At 40.3% G+C, this 14,420-nt stretch overlaps 1 protein-coding gene across 29 annotated transcripts in view; it reads left to right on the forward strand.

The window, feature by feature from the left end:
- ZNF462 (zinc finger protein 462) overlaps positions 1 to 11,895 on the forward strand; it is a 92,290-nt gene extending 80,395 nt beyond the window's left edge. For all 29 annotated transcript variants that reach the window (XM_085528677.1, XM_085528686.1, XM_085528675.1 and 26 more), the window contains 4 exons: positions 866 to 1,089; positions 3,466 to 3,598; positions 8,229 to 8,343; positions 9,510 to 11,895. In XM_085528677.1, coding sequence (XP_085384803.1) covers positions 866 to 1,089; positions 3,466 to 3,598; positions 8,229 to 8,343; positions 9,510 to 9,711 — 674 coding nt within the window. In that variant the 3' untranslated portion in view covers positions 9,712 to 11,895. The remainder of the gene's footprint in view (positions 1 to 865; positions 1,090 to 3,465; positions 3,599 to 8,228; positions 8,344 to 9,509) is intronic.
- Positions 11,896 to 14,420: the final 2,525 nt, after the last annotated feature.

Consider the following 14,420-nt stretch of genomic DNA (forward strand, 5'->3'; position numbering starts at 1 on the left):
TTGGTCCGTAAAGGATTTTATGGTGACCTCCTGCTGAAAGGTGAAGTTTGGGATTTCCCTTGTGCACACAGCTTGGGAAATGCAGTAAATGAGTATTACACACATCTGATTCTTACTCTGTAAAAAGATTGAAATTAATTACTGCTTTGTTAAATGTCTGTATTTTATTTGAGAGGCAAAGAGTGTATGGAAACTCGGTGAGAGCATGTGCAGTATAAGCTTACGTCCCTGACCTGAACTGTGGGATGTGTGGCATGACCCATGCTTAGATTTTGGGCCTGAGCTTTCTGAAAGTTATAGGTGTGTCCGGAGTTTATGCCGCTGACTGGACTGCATGGCCTCTTCCAGGAGAAGGAAGTGCCTTACTTGCCCCCTTAGTCACCAGTGAGCAGCTTTGAATATGACATTGAGAATACCAGCTCTGATTTTTATAGCACTCTGCACCTTCCATTCTTATTAGATTTCTAGCAGCTGTTTCTGGCTGTTGTCAAGTGCTGAACCAAAATGGTCTATTGATTTGGCTGATTTATGACTGCTTTTGAGTTCCCAGGCTCTTCATCTTGGCTCACAGATGGAGTCTCACTCTCTCACTCACCTGCAGATCTCCAATCATACCCTTGTTTCCCAAAGGGTAGTTGCATTTGTAGCTTCAAAGGTTTAATGCTGTTGTTGCAGAGAAGTTATTTTGTGTTTTTTTTGTGTGTGTGTGTGTGGTAGTCCACTTTGGTTCCCACTCCTATGTAGGCAGACCTGCATACCCATAAAGGAGGTTCTGTTCCTTGTGTGGGTAGTAGATTCCACCCTGTTGACACATGGCCTAATACTTCATAAGATTTGCTAAGTGAATGTTGTCCTGTTCCTGCAGAAGAGCGGGTCGTTCCCATTGAAGTCTGCCGTTCCAAACTATCGAAGTACTTGCAGGGAGTTGTTTTCCGCTGTGATAAGTGTACCTTTACCTGCTCCAGTGATGAGAGCTTGCAGCAGCACATAGAGAAGCACAATGAACTGAAACCTTACAAATGCCAACTCTGCTACTATGAGACCAAACACACAGAGGAACTGGACGCTCACCTTCGAGATGAGCACAAGGTAAGCTACAAATTAAAGCTATTTGAAACAATCTCCTCCATGTAAATGCTGCATTTAGGGTACTTGCATGTACCCTAAATTACTCTGTACACTCTGATTAGCCAACTTGCTTTCCTTCCCTCTGTCTGAAAACTAATTTCATATAGAACTTGAACTTCTGTTTTCTATTTTTCCCCTTTTGTTTTTTTTCCCTCTGAAATTCAAAACTGAGGGTTTCTGAAACTGTTCAGGATGACCTAAATTAGCAGACTATTTTATGCAGAACATAATCATTAGGAAAAGGCACTTGTTAATGTTAATGTTATTTAAAGAGAGGAAAAAAAAAAAAGACATGAAACAATATTAAGGCTACCTCATCCTGCCTGTCTAAAAATCAGGAGATTCCAAACATAAGATTGCTCTAGCAACTTCAGCAGCATGTCATGCCATGCATATTTGAATAACAAAGAAAGCAGCCCATCTGAATTTACGTTTATTTTAGGGAAAGATAAACAGCAAATATAATCGGGTCCCAGCTTAAGATTGCTTTGGTGTTTCTGTGGAGTCTGAGGGCAGACCTATCCCAGTCTCTGATAATCAGTTAGAAGGCTTTCTGCAGACTCCTGTCTGTAACTGTTTCTGTATCTGTGTAGCTGAGACACTTCAGTTCCAGAAATGAGATGTGTTTTGGAGTATTTATCTGGGTATTTTCTTGTTCCAATTCCAGGGAGGCAGATATTTGCCTCTATCTGTTAAGAGACAGTTTCCTCACTAAAACTCCTACCAAGTCTTCATTAAAACTCACTCCCACTTCTTTGACTGAACTACACTTTTCTTATCACCAAACATATTCATGTTGACAGTACTAGCAGATAAGAAGTCCCAACAAAACTCTGCATGCTTAAAAAGAGAAAAGAAAACAAACAAACAAACATAAATATTGTGGAAGAGAACTCTGTAAACTTAGGTTAACCTGCTATGTGTAATTGCCTACTTCTTTATTATTCTTTGAGAGTCTTCTGCAATTCACATGGTATGTGAGATGCTCTGAATCTTCTGATCTTGCCACATGCAGAAGCCATTAATCCTCATTCTTTTGACAGTGGATCAGCCTGGGAAGACTGTTCCCATACCTAGTTTTCTTCTCCAGTTTGGACCTACAGTAATACTCCCAGTATATCTTACTAATTAGTGTCTATGTACACTGGTTAGATACACAAGTAATATATTGTGCCTTAAAGAGTTCCTGCACACAAGCAGAGTTGAAATAAGTGTCTTGCATTTGGTCTTGTCTGTTTAAGTCTCCAGGGGTAACAAGTCAAGTCAGAGAGCCTCATCCTGACTGTATGTAATTGCTCTAAGAACCTGATTACCTGAGGTCCACTGCATTTAGGATAGTTGCAATTTGGAGATATACTACAGTTTAATTCACATGCTCCTTTGGTTCATTCACATTTCATTTTCTGTGGAAGCATATAAGTTAGTCAGTGGGGGTTAGTATTTCATTCAGCATCTTGCAGGGGGTGTTATACTGCTCTCATTCCTCTATCTCCATCCTCACTGCCTTGGTGGCTCAGTGCCTGTGCTGCTGGAGGTCTGTCTTTTTGCATGAAAGATGAATCCAAAATCCTTCCCAGCAGTGATCAATGAGCTCAGAGGGCGCTTGTCATCCAACAAGTATTAGCTGTGGTATCCTGGTCACGCTCCTGCAGTCTGCTTTCACTGTAAATCTGGACTGCTCTTCTGCTTTTTCTGGTGTATGTGGAGGAGCTCCTGACTTCTGTGCCCTAAGCTGCTGCTTTCATGCTGCTGCCCTGATCTGTTTAGTAGCTGCTGCATTTCACCCTTGGCTTAGCTGAATTTGACTGCTGGATGAAGTGTTCTCATTATAGTCTATATATCAGTTTGCAAAGCACTTTGCAGACATTCATAATGAGAATTAATCTGTTATTAATGAGTGAAAGTGTATGTGGCATGAAGCAGTCATGTGCTTAGTAAAGGACCTGTCCTTTCATGCATGAAGCTGAATGAATCATTTTCCTTCAGCATGGATGTGCAATGGCAGCATTTGATACAGTAGTTGAATGGTCCAGTTAGGTTACAACTTAAAGAGCTTTGCATTTCTAGGACTTCTTTACTTTCAATACCTCAAAAACAGGAATAAATTATGAGAATTTACTGAATGGTATTATTTTTTGAATATCAAAATGAGAAATACTGATTAAATGGTGAAAAAGCAATCACGGAAAATAAATGTCTGTTAAATTGATGAGGTCTGCCTGTCACCTCTGGCTAAGCAGGCCTCGGGGTGCTCTGCATTTCATTTTTCCCTGTGTGTATTTTTTTCTGAGTAACTCATGGTTGTTCTGATGGCTGACAAAAGTGTTTCTATCAAAGGTGAGTCGTAATTTTGAGCTGGTTGGTCGGGTTAACTTGGACCAGTTGGAACAAATGAAGGGGAAAACAGAGAGCTCCAGCAGTGATGAGGAAGAAAAAGAAGAAGAATTAAGCCCCAAGACTGAAGAGAGAGGTCAGTACAGCTTTTTGTTTTTTGCACAGTGACATGCTGCAGTAGTCCCACCAAGCACTGTCAGCTGTTCACTCTACACCACATTCTTGTAGACTCACACAGGCATGCCAGCAGGAGTAGAATGCAGCCTTTGTGAAGAGGCACCAATCCCAGAGAAATCTTATGCTTCTAATCCTTACTACAAGTTTTCTGACTGTTAAGAAAATATGTACTGTGTGATAACAAAGACAGTATCTTTGCCTTATCTGTCCATGCAGATAACATCTATAAGGGCTTGATGCCGTTCAAGTGTAATATTTTAGTGGTCAGACAGATTTTCTGTGTTTGTAACCAGTTCTTAGCTTCACCCTTGTTACTGTTCAAGCAGGGGATGAAGAGGTCATGCCCAAACTTTGTAGTTGGATATTATTAACTCTGAGCCTAGCATTCCCTTCCTTGTTAGAGTAATTCTTGCTGCAGATGTTGCAGTTGGTGGCTCTAGAATTGGGATAGAACCATGACCAACCTATTCAATTGTGTTTTTTTTAACTATGCGCCTAAGTTTGTGTCAGTAATTAATTCCATAGACTTCAGCAAGGCTGGGTCATATGCTTACTAATGCACAGGTTTTGGTCAGAGTTAAAGAAAGCAAGCCCTTCTGTAAATGAAACTGTGTTGTCCTTCTCTCCAGTATGCAAATTAGCTTCTTGCAAGGATCTGGTGTAAATTGTTGTCTGGCCCGCTCTGATATTCAGTTCATCAGTTAAATGTGGTGTGTTCACAACTCTTTAATGAGCCCCATGATGGCTGATTTTGGGTTCTGGGGATGCCTCACCCTACTCGTGCTGATAACTGTAGTTAGGCAAGTTTGTACATACTTCATTAAAAATATCCCAAGATGTTTGCCTTTTTCCTCCAGAATTTTCAGCTTTCAGTAGAAGGTTCATTTTACATTCAGGAGTCATTCACAGAAGAAAAGATGTCTCCCCAAGTCCTCCGTACCCTGAAGACTAAACTTTCTCAGGTTAAAGGATGTTTTCAGAACAAGAGGGGCTTAGATCATTTCACCTTTTTAATAGCCAGACCCCAGTGTCTTGGCTTTTGTTTGGTGTCCTGACAGCATCAGTTCAGTCTGTGCTTATCACTGGTGCTTCAATTCAAGTGCAGTTTATGATAGCTTCTATTTTATTGAGAAAGGAAGGTAGTTGGGTGGGAAACCATTTAAATTTTAATGTAGAGTATCCTTCACAAAAGTCTGAGATAGCAACAATAGAAAAATCAGGTTATCTGCTAAGGAGATAGGCATTTCAAAGTTCTCAGATATTGTGTTCTTAGGAAACACACTAGGATGTCACTTCAGATAGAGCTTCAACCACCTGAACTTCATGGCTGGAATGCTGACTGCATAATGCTGTCCTTGTGAGGATTACCTTAGCATTACATCCAAGCACAGGTGCAGAAGTGACCTTGGAAACCATGGTATTCAGAGCAGGGGAAAGAAGGTGCTGTCTGACAAGCCTTGCACATCCATGTAAATGGGAAGGAGGGAGACAGCCCAAGGTGAAATTCCTCGCTAAAATTATCTCTGGGATACTTGATTTTGTGACATTTATTGTGCAAACATAAAAATATCACCTTGTGTACTGGAGTTGTGCATTCACAGGGAAAAGAGATGTGTTATCTCTGTGTTACATGTGAGCAATAGTTAAGCAAGTGTCTTAACAATTACATTTTCATTTTTATTAAAAAACAAAACAAAAACCAAACAAACAAACAAAAACCCACCACAAAACAAAAAAAAAACCAAAAAACATATTTTCTGGCTTGTTGCACAAATGTTCTTTCTTGACCAGACCATGGAGGCAGTGTTTATTTAACCTATGTTGATTTTCCTCCCTTGAATCCATACCGTTTGCATTACTGCATACTACAGTAGATGGATAATGTAGGAAGCATTTATGCCAACTGCAATGAGCTGTGTTTGCTGAGCTTTTCTTCTCAAGATGAAGTTTATGGCTTTAAGGTTGAAATACAAAGTATACTTTTGAAAAGTGTGGTGGTGAGATAAGTGTAGATGTGGTTGGATGCAGAGTTGTGTGCTGACATCTTCTCTCAGTGTTTTATAGAAGTTACTTCTACCCTAGAAAGTTTTGCTCTGGTTAGCATAAGACCAGACCAGACCTGTGCTTTTAAATATTGCCTGTCACCATGGTTAATGGTGTCACAGCTTTCAAACCACATCAAACTATGTAATCTCATATTCCACTTGGGTGCTTTGGACAACTGTAGTCTTTGTGGAGTTAGCAAGAAGTGTGATTTGCTGAGAGTGTCTCTTTGTGTCCCTGAGAATCTGGAAAGAAATGCAGTCGGAACCCTCTGAAGCCTGTGAGTTTGGCAGAGCTAGGATTTCTTTCCATAAGTCAGCAGAGCAGTCTAGATTCTCCTCGTCAACTTCATGCTGGTAGGTGCAGCGTGGAAAGTGCAAGGAAGAGAGTGTTGCTTTTGGGCAGAGAAGGACTACTGCCCATGTGATCCAGCAGAGATGGGTATGTCCTGTCAGCAGAGATGAACAGCTGTGTAGATGGGAAGGGAAAGAGTTCTTGGCTGCTGGTGAAGGAAAACAAAAAATACAGAAATACAGTGACCTGGGCTGAAGAAGGTGGCAGAGGCTGGAAAAGGGAAAGAGGGGGTCTGGTGTACACCCCAGAATGAAAAGCTGCCCCTGCTAGGAACTGCATCTCAGATGTCCTCTGTCTCAACCTTCATTCTCTGTTCATAACAGAAACCAGAATCCACATCCATGGTAGAAGAAAAAAAAAAATGAAGTCCAGAAGTGTTTGTACATGTTATTGCAAAAAAACTCCTGAAGAGAGGTCAGGTGTCTCTGCAGGTTGTTATCTGTCATCTGTAGGCCCCAGAAAACAGATTCTGATACACCTCTGTGGAAACACTCCAAATTAGCAGCCCAAGGAGTGAAAACTATCGGGGAGTGAACAACACAGTGTATTCTAAAGATCTGGTGGATTTACTAGAGTAACACTTGCTGTTCTTAATGGCATTGCAGATACAAATCCTCCCTATTTATTTCAGTAAAATGTCCTCTGTAGCGCATACCTCCTTTTTGCAGAGGCCCAGAATAGAGTTCCTATTGTGTATTATATGGCAGGCAAGTTCTTGCAGAGAAGAGCTTTTTTTTTTGCATTCCAGAACATCTACCCTCCACAAATAATCGTCCCTGTACCGTACTTGTCTGTGTGTTGCCACGTAGTAATGAATTCTTGCCACAAACTTAGTTGTTAAATTCAGATGGGTGCCCCATCCCTGGAGGTGCTCAAGGCCAGGCTGGATGGGGCCCTGGGCAGCTGAGCCGGTGGGGTTGGGGCTGGGTGGGCTTTGAGGGCCATTCCAGTCCAAACCATTCTGTGCTTCTACATATGATTCCTTGTAAACTGGACTCATGGTGTTGACTGCCTTTCTGGTGTTCTAGTCACACTGCATCTGGCTTTGTGATACATAGCTGCATCACAAATCACTGACAAGAAGTAATAAAAGCAAGTGTTTTTCTTTTAAGGGGAAGAGAGAAAAAGTGGTATTAAGGACAATTCCATATAGAACTCTAGGAAAGAATAACTAGTGACAAATACATTACAAAAACACCTTTACAGAACTTCACACACAGATAATAGTGAACGTGTGGGCATTTTTAAGATCACGGGCTGATCCTGAACACCGCAAGTCCAACAGTGATGAAATCAAGCGAGCAGAGATCAGAAGCAGAGTGAAGTAAAATCCCTTTTATTATGTAGTTGGGAAGGAGTCAGGCATTCTGTTGATTTCTTGCTTAAGATAATCCCTGCTAAGGAATTCATGCTCTGAGCAGATGGTGCTGTCTCATATCCAGCAAGAGAATCAAGTGAGATAGTCCATGCAATTATTTTTAATGGCTTGTGTGGTGATCTTCTTAATTTGTGAGAACACATTTCATCTTTTGTTGAAGCTGGCTGTATTCATGCGGGTGTTGGTTCTCAGAAATACCACTCCAAGCTGCCAGTGGTTTCGCTTGTGTTATTGGATGCATGACACTCCCATAAATGAGGTCCCAAGCACTTTGTGTGAAACAGTAAGATGGGATGAAAAACCTGTGCAGTTAAAATACAGGACTTTTTAGAAACATGCTAGCTTCTAAGACTTCACAGTGAAGAGTCTCTTTATTATGAGGGTCACATGTTAACTGTACATATTTGCTTCCTAGAGTTTGTAGCCAATGCAAAAGTTGCAGATTGGCTTTAGTGCTTTAATTCATATTGCTTTCAAGACATTTTTTACCATTAGCTTATCTCAACGTTGATTTTGAATCAGAACTCCATGGTTCCTTCAGTTATTGAAACACAAGGACGTGAAGTAAGTAACAGCTTTGTTACACTTGTTTGCAGAGACGCTTTTAAGATTTTGGATGTGATTTGTTACTTGCAGTGTCATTTTGATTTGAAACAATTGCATTTCCACAAACTAAGTAGTTGATGGATAAGTCTTTTTGCTTCCTAAGGATATGTCTTCCAATTTTGAGCAGTGGGATGAATCAGAGCAGCATGAAAGCAATCTCTTCTTGCCCTGACACTTAAAATTCACAGTCTGTGCTTTCCTTTTCCAGATTCCATGATGTTTCCTGACAGTGGTCCTCCAGAGAAACGCTTCCCGTGTGAGTTCTGTGGCCGATCATTTACAGAAGGCTCTGAGTGGGAGCGACATGTGCTGAGACATGGAATGTAAGTTGGTTTATTCTCCTTTGCCAAAAAGCCAAAGGTGACAGAGGAGATCTTGTGTATTACCCCATCATGATCATCACCTCCCTAAAAGTCCTGTGTTGAAGGCAAACACAATTACGTGAAGGAAGAATTCTAAAGCATGGCTACAGTTATTGGATAACTCAATATGAGTTCACTCTTTGTAACCCTGCAGCCCATGGTGGCTGTAGATTCTAGGGCTGTCCCTGCAAGAATACCACTTAAATGGCTCAGGATTAACTTCAGCAAGGAGTGCTGCTGACTTTGCCTGCCAGGAAAACAGCATAAAAATGGCAGAAAATTATGAAGAATGTCTTAGGAATGTTTTTGGTCTCTTTCTGCTTATATTGTTACGTTTCCTTGGTGTGTTTGCAGCTAAACTCATAGAGCAGAAGGAAGAATTTGGTGCAGATTTTAAAGATAAATAAAATAGATAATTTTGAATTGTACCTCCTAAAATGTACCTAGTGAAGCTCCCAGCAAAGAACTTTGTCTTTTTATAATAGTTTGAATGCTGTGTGGTGATAAGCATCACAGATAAGATAGCTGTCTGTGGAATGTTTATTTTCCTTGTCGTGTGAAAATCATGTCTGTAGCAGGGATGGCTCTGCTGACAGGAGTTTCTTCAAAGAGCAGATCTCATTCAAGGCTGCTGTCCTGCAGAAGGCATTTGAATGCAGTATTGTGGTTTAATTGTTGCAGGATGAAAAGTACTACTTAGATGTTAGTACTTCATCTAGATGAGCGCACTTGAAGTGTTGGAAGCTCTAAAAAGTTTTAGTGGATCATTTCTCCTTGGGGAAGGTACTCTTTTCTTGTGCCTTTTTTTGGTGCCTCGTAGGTATCACTTACAAGGGAAAGGGGAGAGGGGAATGAAAAGCTGCAAGTGAGGTTCTTCCTTCTCATGCCGTATCTGCCATCGCTAAGAGGGGCAAAGGCTTTATTTCAAAGCAGGAATCTTCTTCCCACTGGCAGCTTCATTCTACTGCCTATGCTCATCAGCATGAGGTGGCTGTGGTGTGGCTGCTTGTGGCTACTGCTTCAGGAAGCGGTCTGGATTTCTCATGTGTGTGATGTTATACACGTGGATTGGCTTTGTCCTTCTCTGTATTTACCGTCTTTCTGCATTCTGCTGCTTGGCTTTCCAGGGCACTGAATGAAAGCAAGCTTGGGACAAGTGAGGACAGCCAGCCGAAGGAGGACGTGGAGGAGACTGTTAGCACACTGCCAGAAGAAAAAGAAGGCATTGAGAAAATGGTGCTGGACTATTCCCACAACAGCGAAACTGTAGTCAGTGTGGTAACTCCTGACAAACCTCTCCAGGAGAACTCGGAGGCCAAAAATGAATAAGCATTTGGTGTGATTTTAATCAACGTACTTGAACAGTGATGAATGGGATAGGGTGGGCGGGCGGGGTGGGCAGAAGGAAGAAATAAAGCTGCTTTTAGGACTGAATGATCTATTTTCAAAGCACTGGTACCTGTGTGAGTGTGTGTATATTAAAGTTAAATATTTAAGTGATGGAATAAGTGGCTCCATTACATTGCTGCATCCTTTCTTCTGGATCTTGACAATGGGAAGTTACATTCATCTTGGACTAATGAAGAAACTCCCCATGTTCCAACATTACACAACGTGCTTTGCAATGGAGATTTGGATTGTTTATGAATGGAAGCATCGTGAGCGTGGATAAAGTTAAGGGGGATAACTTTTCAACGCACAAATTTTGGTGCGTTTTTCTAGTTTTAATACATATTGCTTTTCCAGACTGAATGCAACTGCTTTAGAAAAGAAAAAAAAAAAAAAAAAGAAAAAAAAAAAAAAAAAAAAAGAAAAAAAAAAAGAAAACAAAAAACAGAAACTGCTTTGCTTAAAACAGTCACCTGTTTCCTAGTACCTCAAAATTAACCAAGGGAGATCTCTGCATTTGTCAGTACTACCTGTTGTCATTGTGGTTAAATGTAGAGAGACTGCTGGGCAAGGTGGTGAATGGAGGAAGAAAAATGTTTTAAAGAAAGAAAAACAAATTGTGCTTAAAATCCCAGTGTGGGTTTTATTTCTTAAAATACTGTGATTTTTTTAATTATTTTAGTAAAAAAAAAACAACAAAAAAAAAGAGAGAGAGACTTTAATTCCTAGATAACTGTTTGTGAATTGTCATCCTTTATTCCAGGTAAGCTGTTTGTTAGTGTTCAGTTATAATTTTAGGATTTGATAGATTTCATGTGACTGATGGTGCGGTTTGGTTTGCCGCATTTATTTTCTGTCAGCCTGAGGTGTTACAAATACAGCACAATTGAGTTTCTCATGTAAAACGAACTATTTCTTTTCAAGGGGGGACAGGGAAAGGAGACTAGATCTTGTGAATAGAACTTTCTGTTGCTGTTGTCGTTGTTGTTGCTATTAATTTTAAACATACGGAAATAACAAAGACGTTTTAACTTTTTTTAAAAAAACTAAAGAACCAAACTTACAGCACAGCTATGCAGCTTGCGGGCCAAACATGTAGGTCCTCATAACCGTTCTGTTGCTTGTCATATTAACATCTATCAGTCTCACACCAGTAACTTTCTGTTAAGGTTGGCTGCCTTTTTTTCTTCTGTCTGTGGTGTGTGTGCTTTCTTTTTTGTTCTGGTGTTAGTGGGAGGGAGGGGTGTTTGTTAACACATCTTTTTGCGAGCAGAGGTGAAATAGTTACTTATGATATTGAGCCTGGAGAACTACTTTTACTTGATTCAAGGTGGAGTTGCTGAATTTTTTTCCCTCCTCCTTAGCTTTTAGTGTGAGGGGAGCAGCGTAGAATGAATAGGAACCTGCATACCCAAGTGGCCGATCCTGCACTTTTCCTTGGGTGGAAAGCCTACCCAGCTCAAGGGGAATTTTGCCTGAGCAAGGATTACAGGATCTGGTGCCCGCGGTATGTTCTGATTGTGAACAAAAAGAGTTTCTTTCCAAAAAGTAGAAAGTACTTGACTGAAACCTAGTTTTAGAAATGCATGTGTCTTTGTTTGTTTTTTGTTTGTTTTTTGGGGGGGAAGGGTGGGAAGGAGGGGAGGTTGATGGGAGGGGGAGGGGGGACAAGAGGAAGCTGCTGGGGAAATGATGTCCCAGAGAGCTTCATGTGAAATTGATGGCAAAAATGTTGCATTTGTGGAATAAGTGCTACTTGAGAAGCATGGTGTTTTGCTTTTGGGGATTCATCAGTTGTGGGGTTGGGGGATTCCTTTGATTATGTTTTTTTTATTTTTATTTTTTGTTGTTGTTGTTGTCGTTTTTCTTTTTGCCTTTTTTAGTTTTTGTTCTGTTTTGTTTTGAGGTAGGGAGGGGATGCCATGTGAAAAACACATTGGAGGGACAAGTATAAATAACACATTTTGTGTCTGTATTTGTTTTTGTTTTTTTTTAATTGGCCTCATTTCAATTGTATTTAAAACAGTTCCATACCTGGATTGGGTGTTTGTAATGGCTACCAAAAATGAAAAAGGAAAAAAAAAAAAAAAAAAAAAAAAAGAAAAGAAAAAAAAAAGAAAGAAATGATTGTGACATGCTTTTATCACTACTTTATTTTTCAAATAACATGTAAATATTGTAATCCATTGGATTTTGTTTTGCTAACCTGTTAATAAAACATATGGGACCATTATCCTTTTAACAAGCCTAGAATGTCATATTGTTTTCCTTTTTTTTTTTTTTTTTTTTTTTTTTTTCCCAAAAAATGTATACCTGATATATTGTGGACACACATGTTAGATACATTATTATGATTCTGTTGACTGTAATGACATAGAATTGAAAATAACATTTTTTTTTCATTGTTTAATTTATACAGAGGACTTTTTCAGAGTTTGACAGAAGGAATTAAATAGCAAAATGCTAACCCATTGGCTTCAGCACTCGGTATTTCCTGATTTTAAAATTACTGCTTACTGATGGGGGATAGGAAGGGGATACTGAACTGTTGCACTGACGGGTTTGTTTTTTTTTTTAAAAAAAAAAGAAAAAAAAACCAACAATGAAATTAATAAAAACTTTTTAAGAGTGTTTTGCCTTTGTGTGTTGCATTCTGTACTGGCTACTCTTAACGATAGGCCATAGAAGTGTCTCTGTTACTGCGTCTCTGCTTAGCATCTCTAGGAGGGAGTGAATCATCATTTTCCTCTCTGCACCTTTTCTTCTTGTACTTCACAGAGATGGAATTTGGGATGTAGAGATTGGGTTGGGCAGCCTGTAGCTCACTCAGGTCTAGAACCTATCACAGTGTCCCTGAAGAATGCATTGGATATCCACCAGCCCTGCATCCCTTAGAGGCCAAGGGCTTATTGCCAAAGTTGGCTGACTATTTCTGAACCCAAACACAGAAATGAAAGAACTCTGAAGTCTTGAAGTATCAAAATAGATAGAAACAGGCTGAGTATCTGGACTATCAACTCAGTCTTCATTAGTTGGGATGCTTGGTCTCTCAGTATCAGATGACCTACTGCATCTAGCGTTGAGACTGTGTTTAACTGGTGTTGAATGCACACCTAGTAACCTGAGGCAGGGGGTGTTATATTTTAACCTTCTATCCACTGAAAACTTAAAAAGATGCTTTAGTGCTGTCTTGGAATTTATTTATTTATTTATTTATTTAATGCAGATTTTTTTTTAAAGAACATTTAAAAGATGTCAGACATTTTTTCCTGGATGTATCTTGATAAGATCCTGTTTCCAGTTCAAGCTGCTACTTAATTTTACTAGAACTGAGCTTACAGAATGTTAAACAGTTTGAAAACTAATCACCTGATAGCTTTACAATCCTCCACCTTTCTTTTCAGTCTCCCTATGAGTCAAAATAATTTGTTAAAAAAAATTACTTCCTTATCTTCTGTTTAAAAAAAAGGGGGGTTTGGGGGATAGGCAATTATGTGTTTTAGTCTATTAAACATCGCCTTTTTTTCACTGGTTTCTGGAAACATGTTCGTAAAGAAGGCTTTCAAATGGTTTGCAGCTATGTATCTTCTGTCCCAGAGCTGACCTGCACTTCCAATATATTAAAAAAGAGGAACTTCCAAGAGTTATGTAACTCAGTGGAGTCACAGAATTGCAGAAAATGTTGGAAAAGACCTCTATGACTAACTACCTAGTCCAACCACCAACCCGTCCCCAGCATGCCCACCAGCTGGGTCCATCAGTGCTGTGTCTACGTAGCTCTTGAACACCAACAGGGATGGTTAGTCCACCACCTCCCTGGGCAGCCTTTGCCAGAGTATTACTATGCTTTCCCAAAAGAAGTTTTCTTTAATACCCAATCTGAACCTTCACTGGCACAACTTGAGGCCATTTGCTCTCATCCTATTGCTGTTACTTGGGAGAAGAGGATGATCCCCAGCCCACCACAACCTCCTTTCAGGCAGTTATAGAAAGCAATAGGGTCTCCCTTGAGCCTCCTCCAGAGGCTTGTGCTCCAGATTCTTCACAGCTTCATTGCCATTCTCTGGACACACACCAGGGACTGCATGTCTTTCTTGTAGTGAGTAGCCCAAAACTGAACACGTACTCAAGATGAGGCTGCACTAAAGCTGAATATGGGGGGATTATCGTGTCCCTGCTCCTGCTGGCTATGTTAATTCTGATACAAGCCAGGATTCTGTTGGCCTTGGCAATCTAGGCACACCTTGTGATGATATATAGAGCATTACACTTCTGTTACTCCACCCCAGTGACAAGAGAAATTGTAATAAAGCCTCCCATCTTCCCAGCTGCAGATTTCTGGCTCATCGTGACCATCTCACCTGTCTCACGATTCCTGATCTGTTTTAAAATACAACTTAAGGATTTGGGAGAAAGAAGAGGCAAAGAAGTGGTTACATGATGAGACTTTACTCCAGTTATCTTACTCCTTTGCCAGACAATTCCCTTTCTTATAAGTGAGAGTCCTGGGCTTCATGCCATTGGACAACTGGTGCTCTGCACACAGTGCTCCCAGGCTCATTGTTCTTCCTTTTCTTAGGAAGTCCAGATAAATGTTTGCTGCCTTACTTCTGGCTGACTGCTGGCATTTCTTTTGTCCTTGGTCGCAG

The sequence above is a fragment of the Coturnix japonica genome, chromosome Z (assembly GCF_054131305.1).
Source record: "Coturnix japonica strain WE chromosome Z, WE-NBRP24, whole genome shotgun sequence".
Taxonomy (NCBI): Eukaryota; Metazoa; Chordata; class Aves; order Galliformes; family Phasianidae; genus Coturnix; species Coturnix japonica.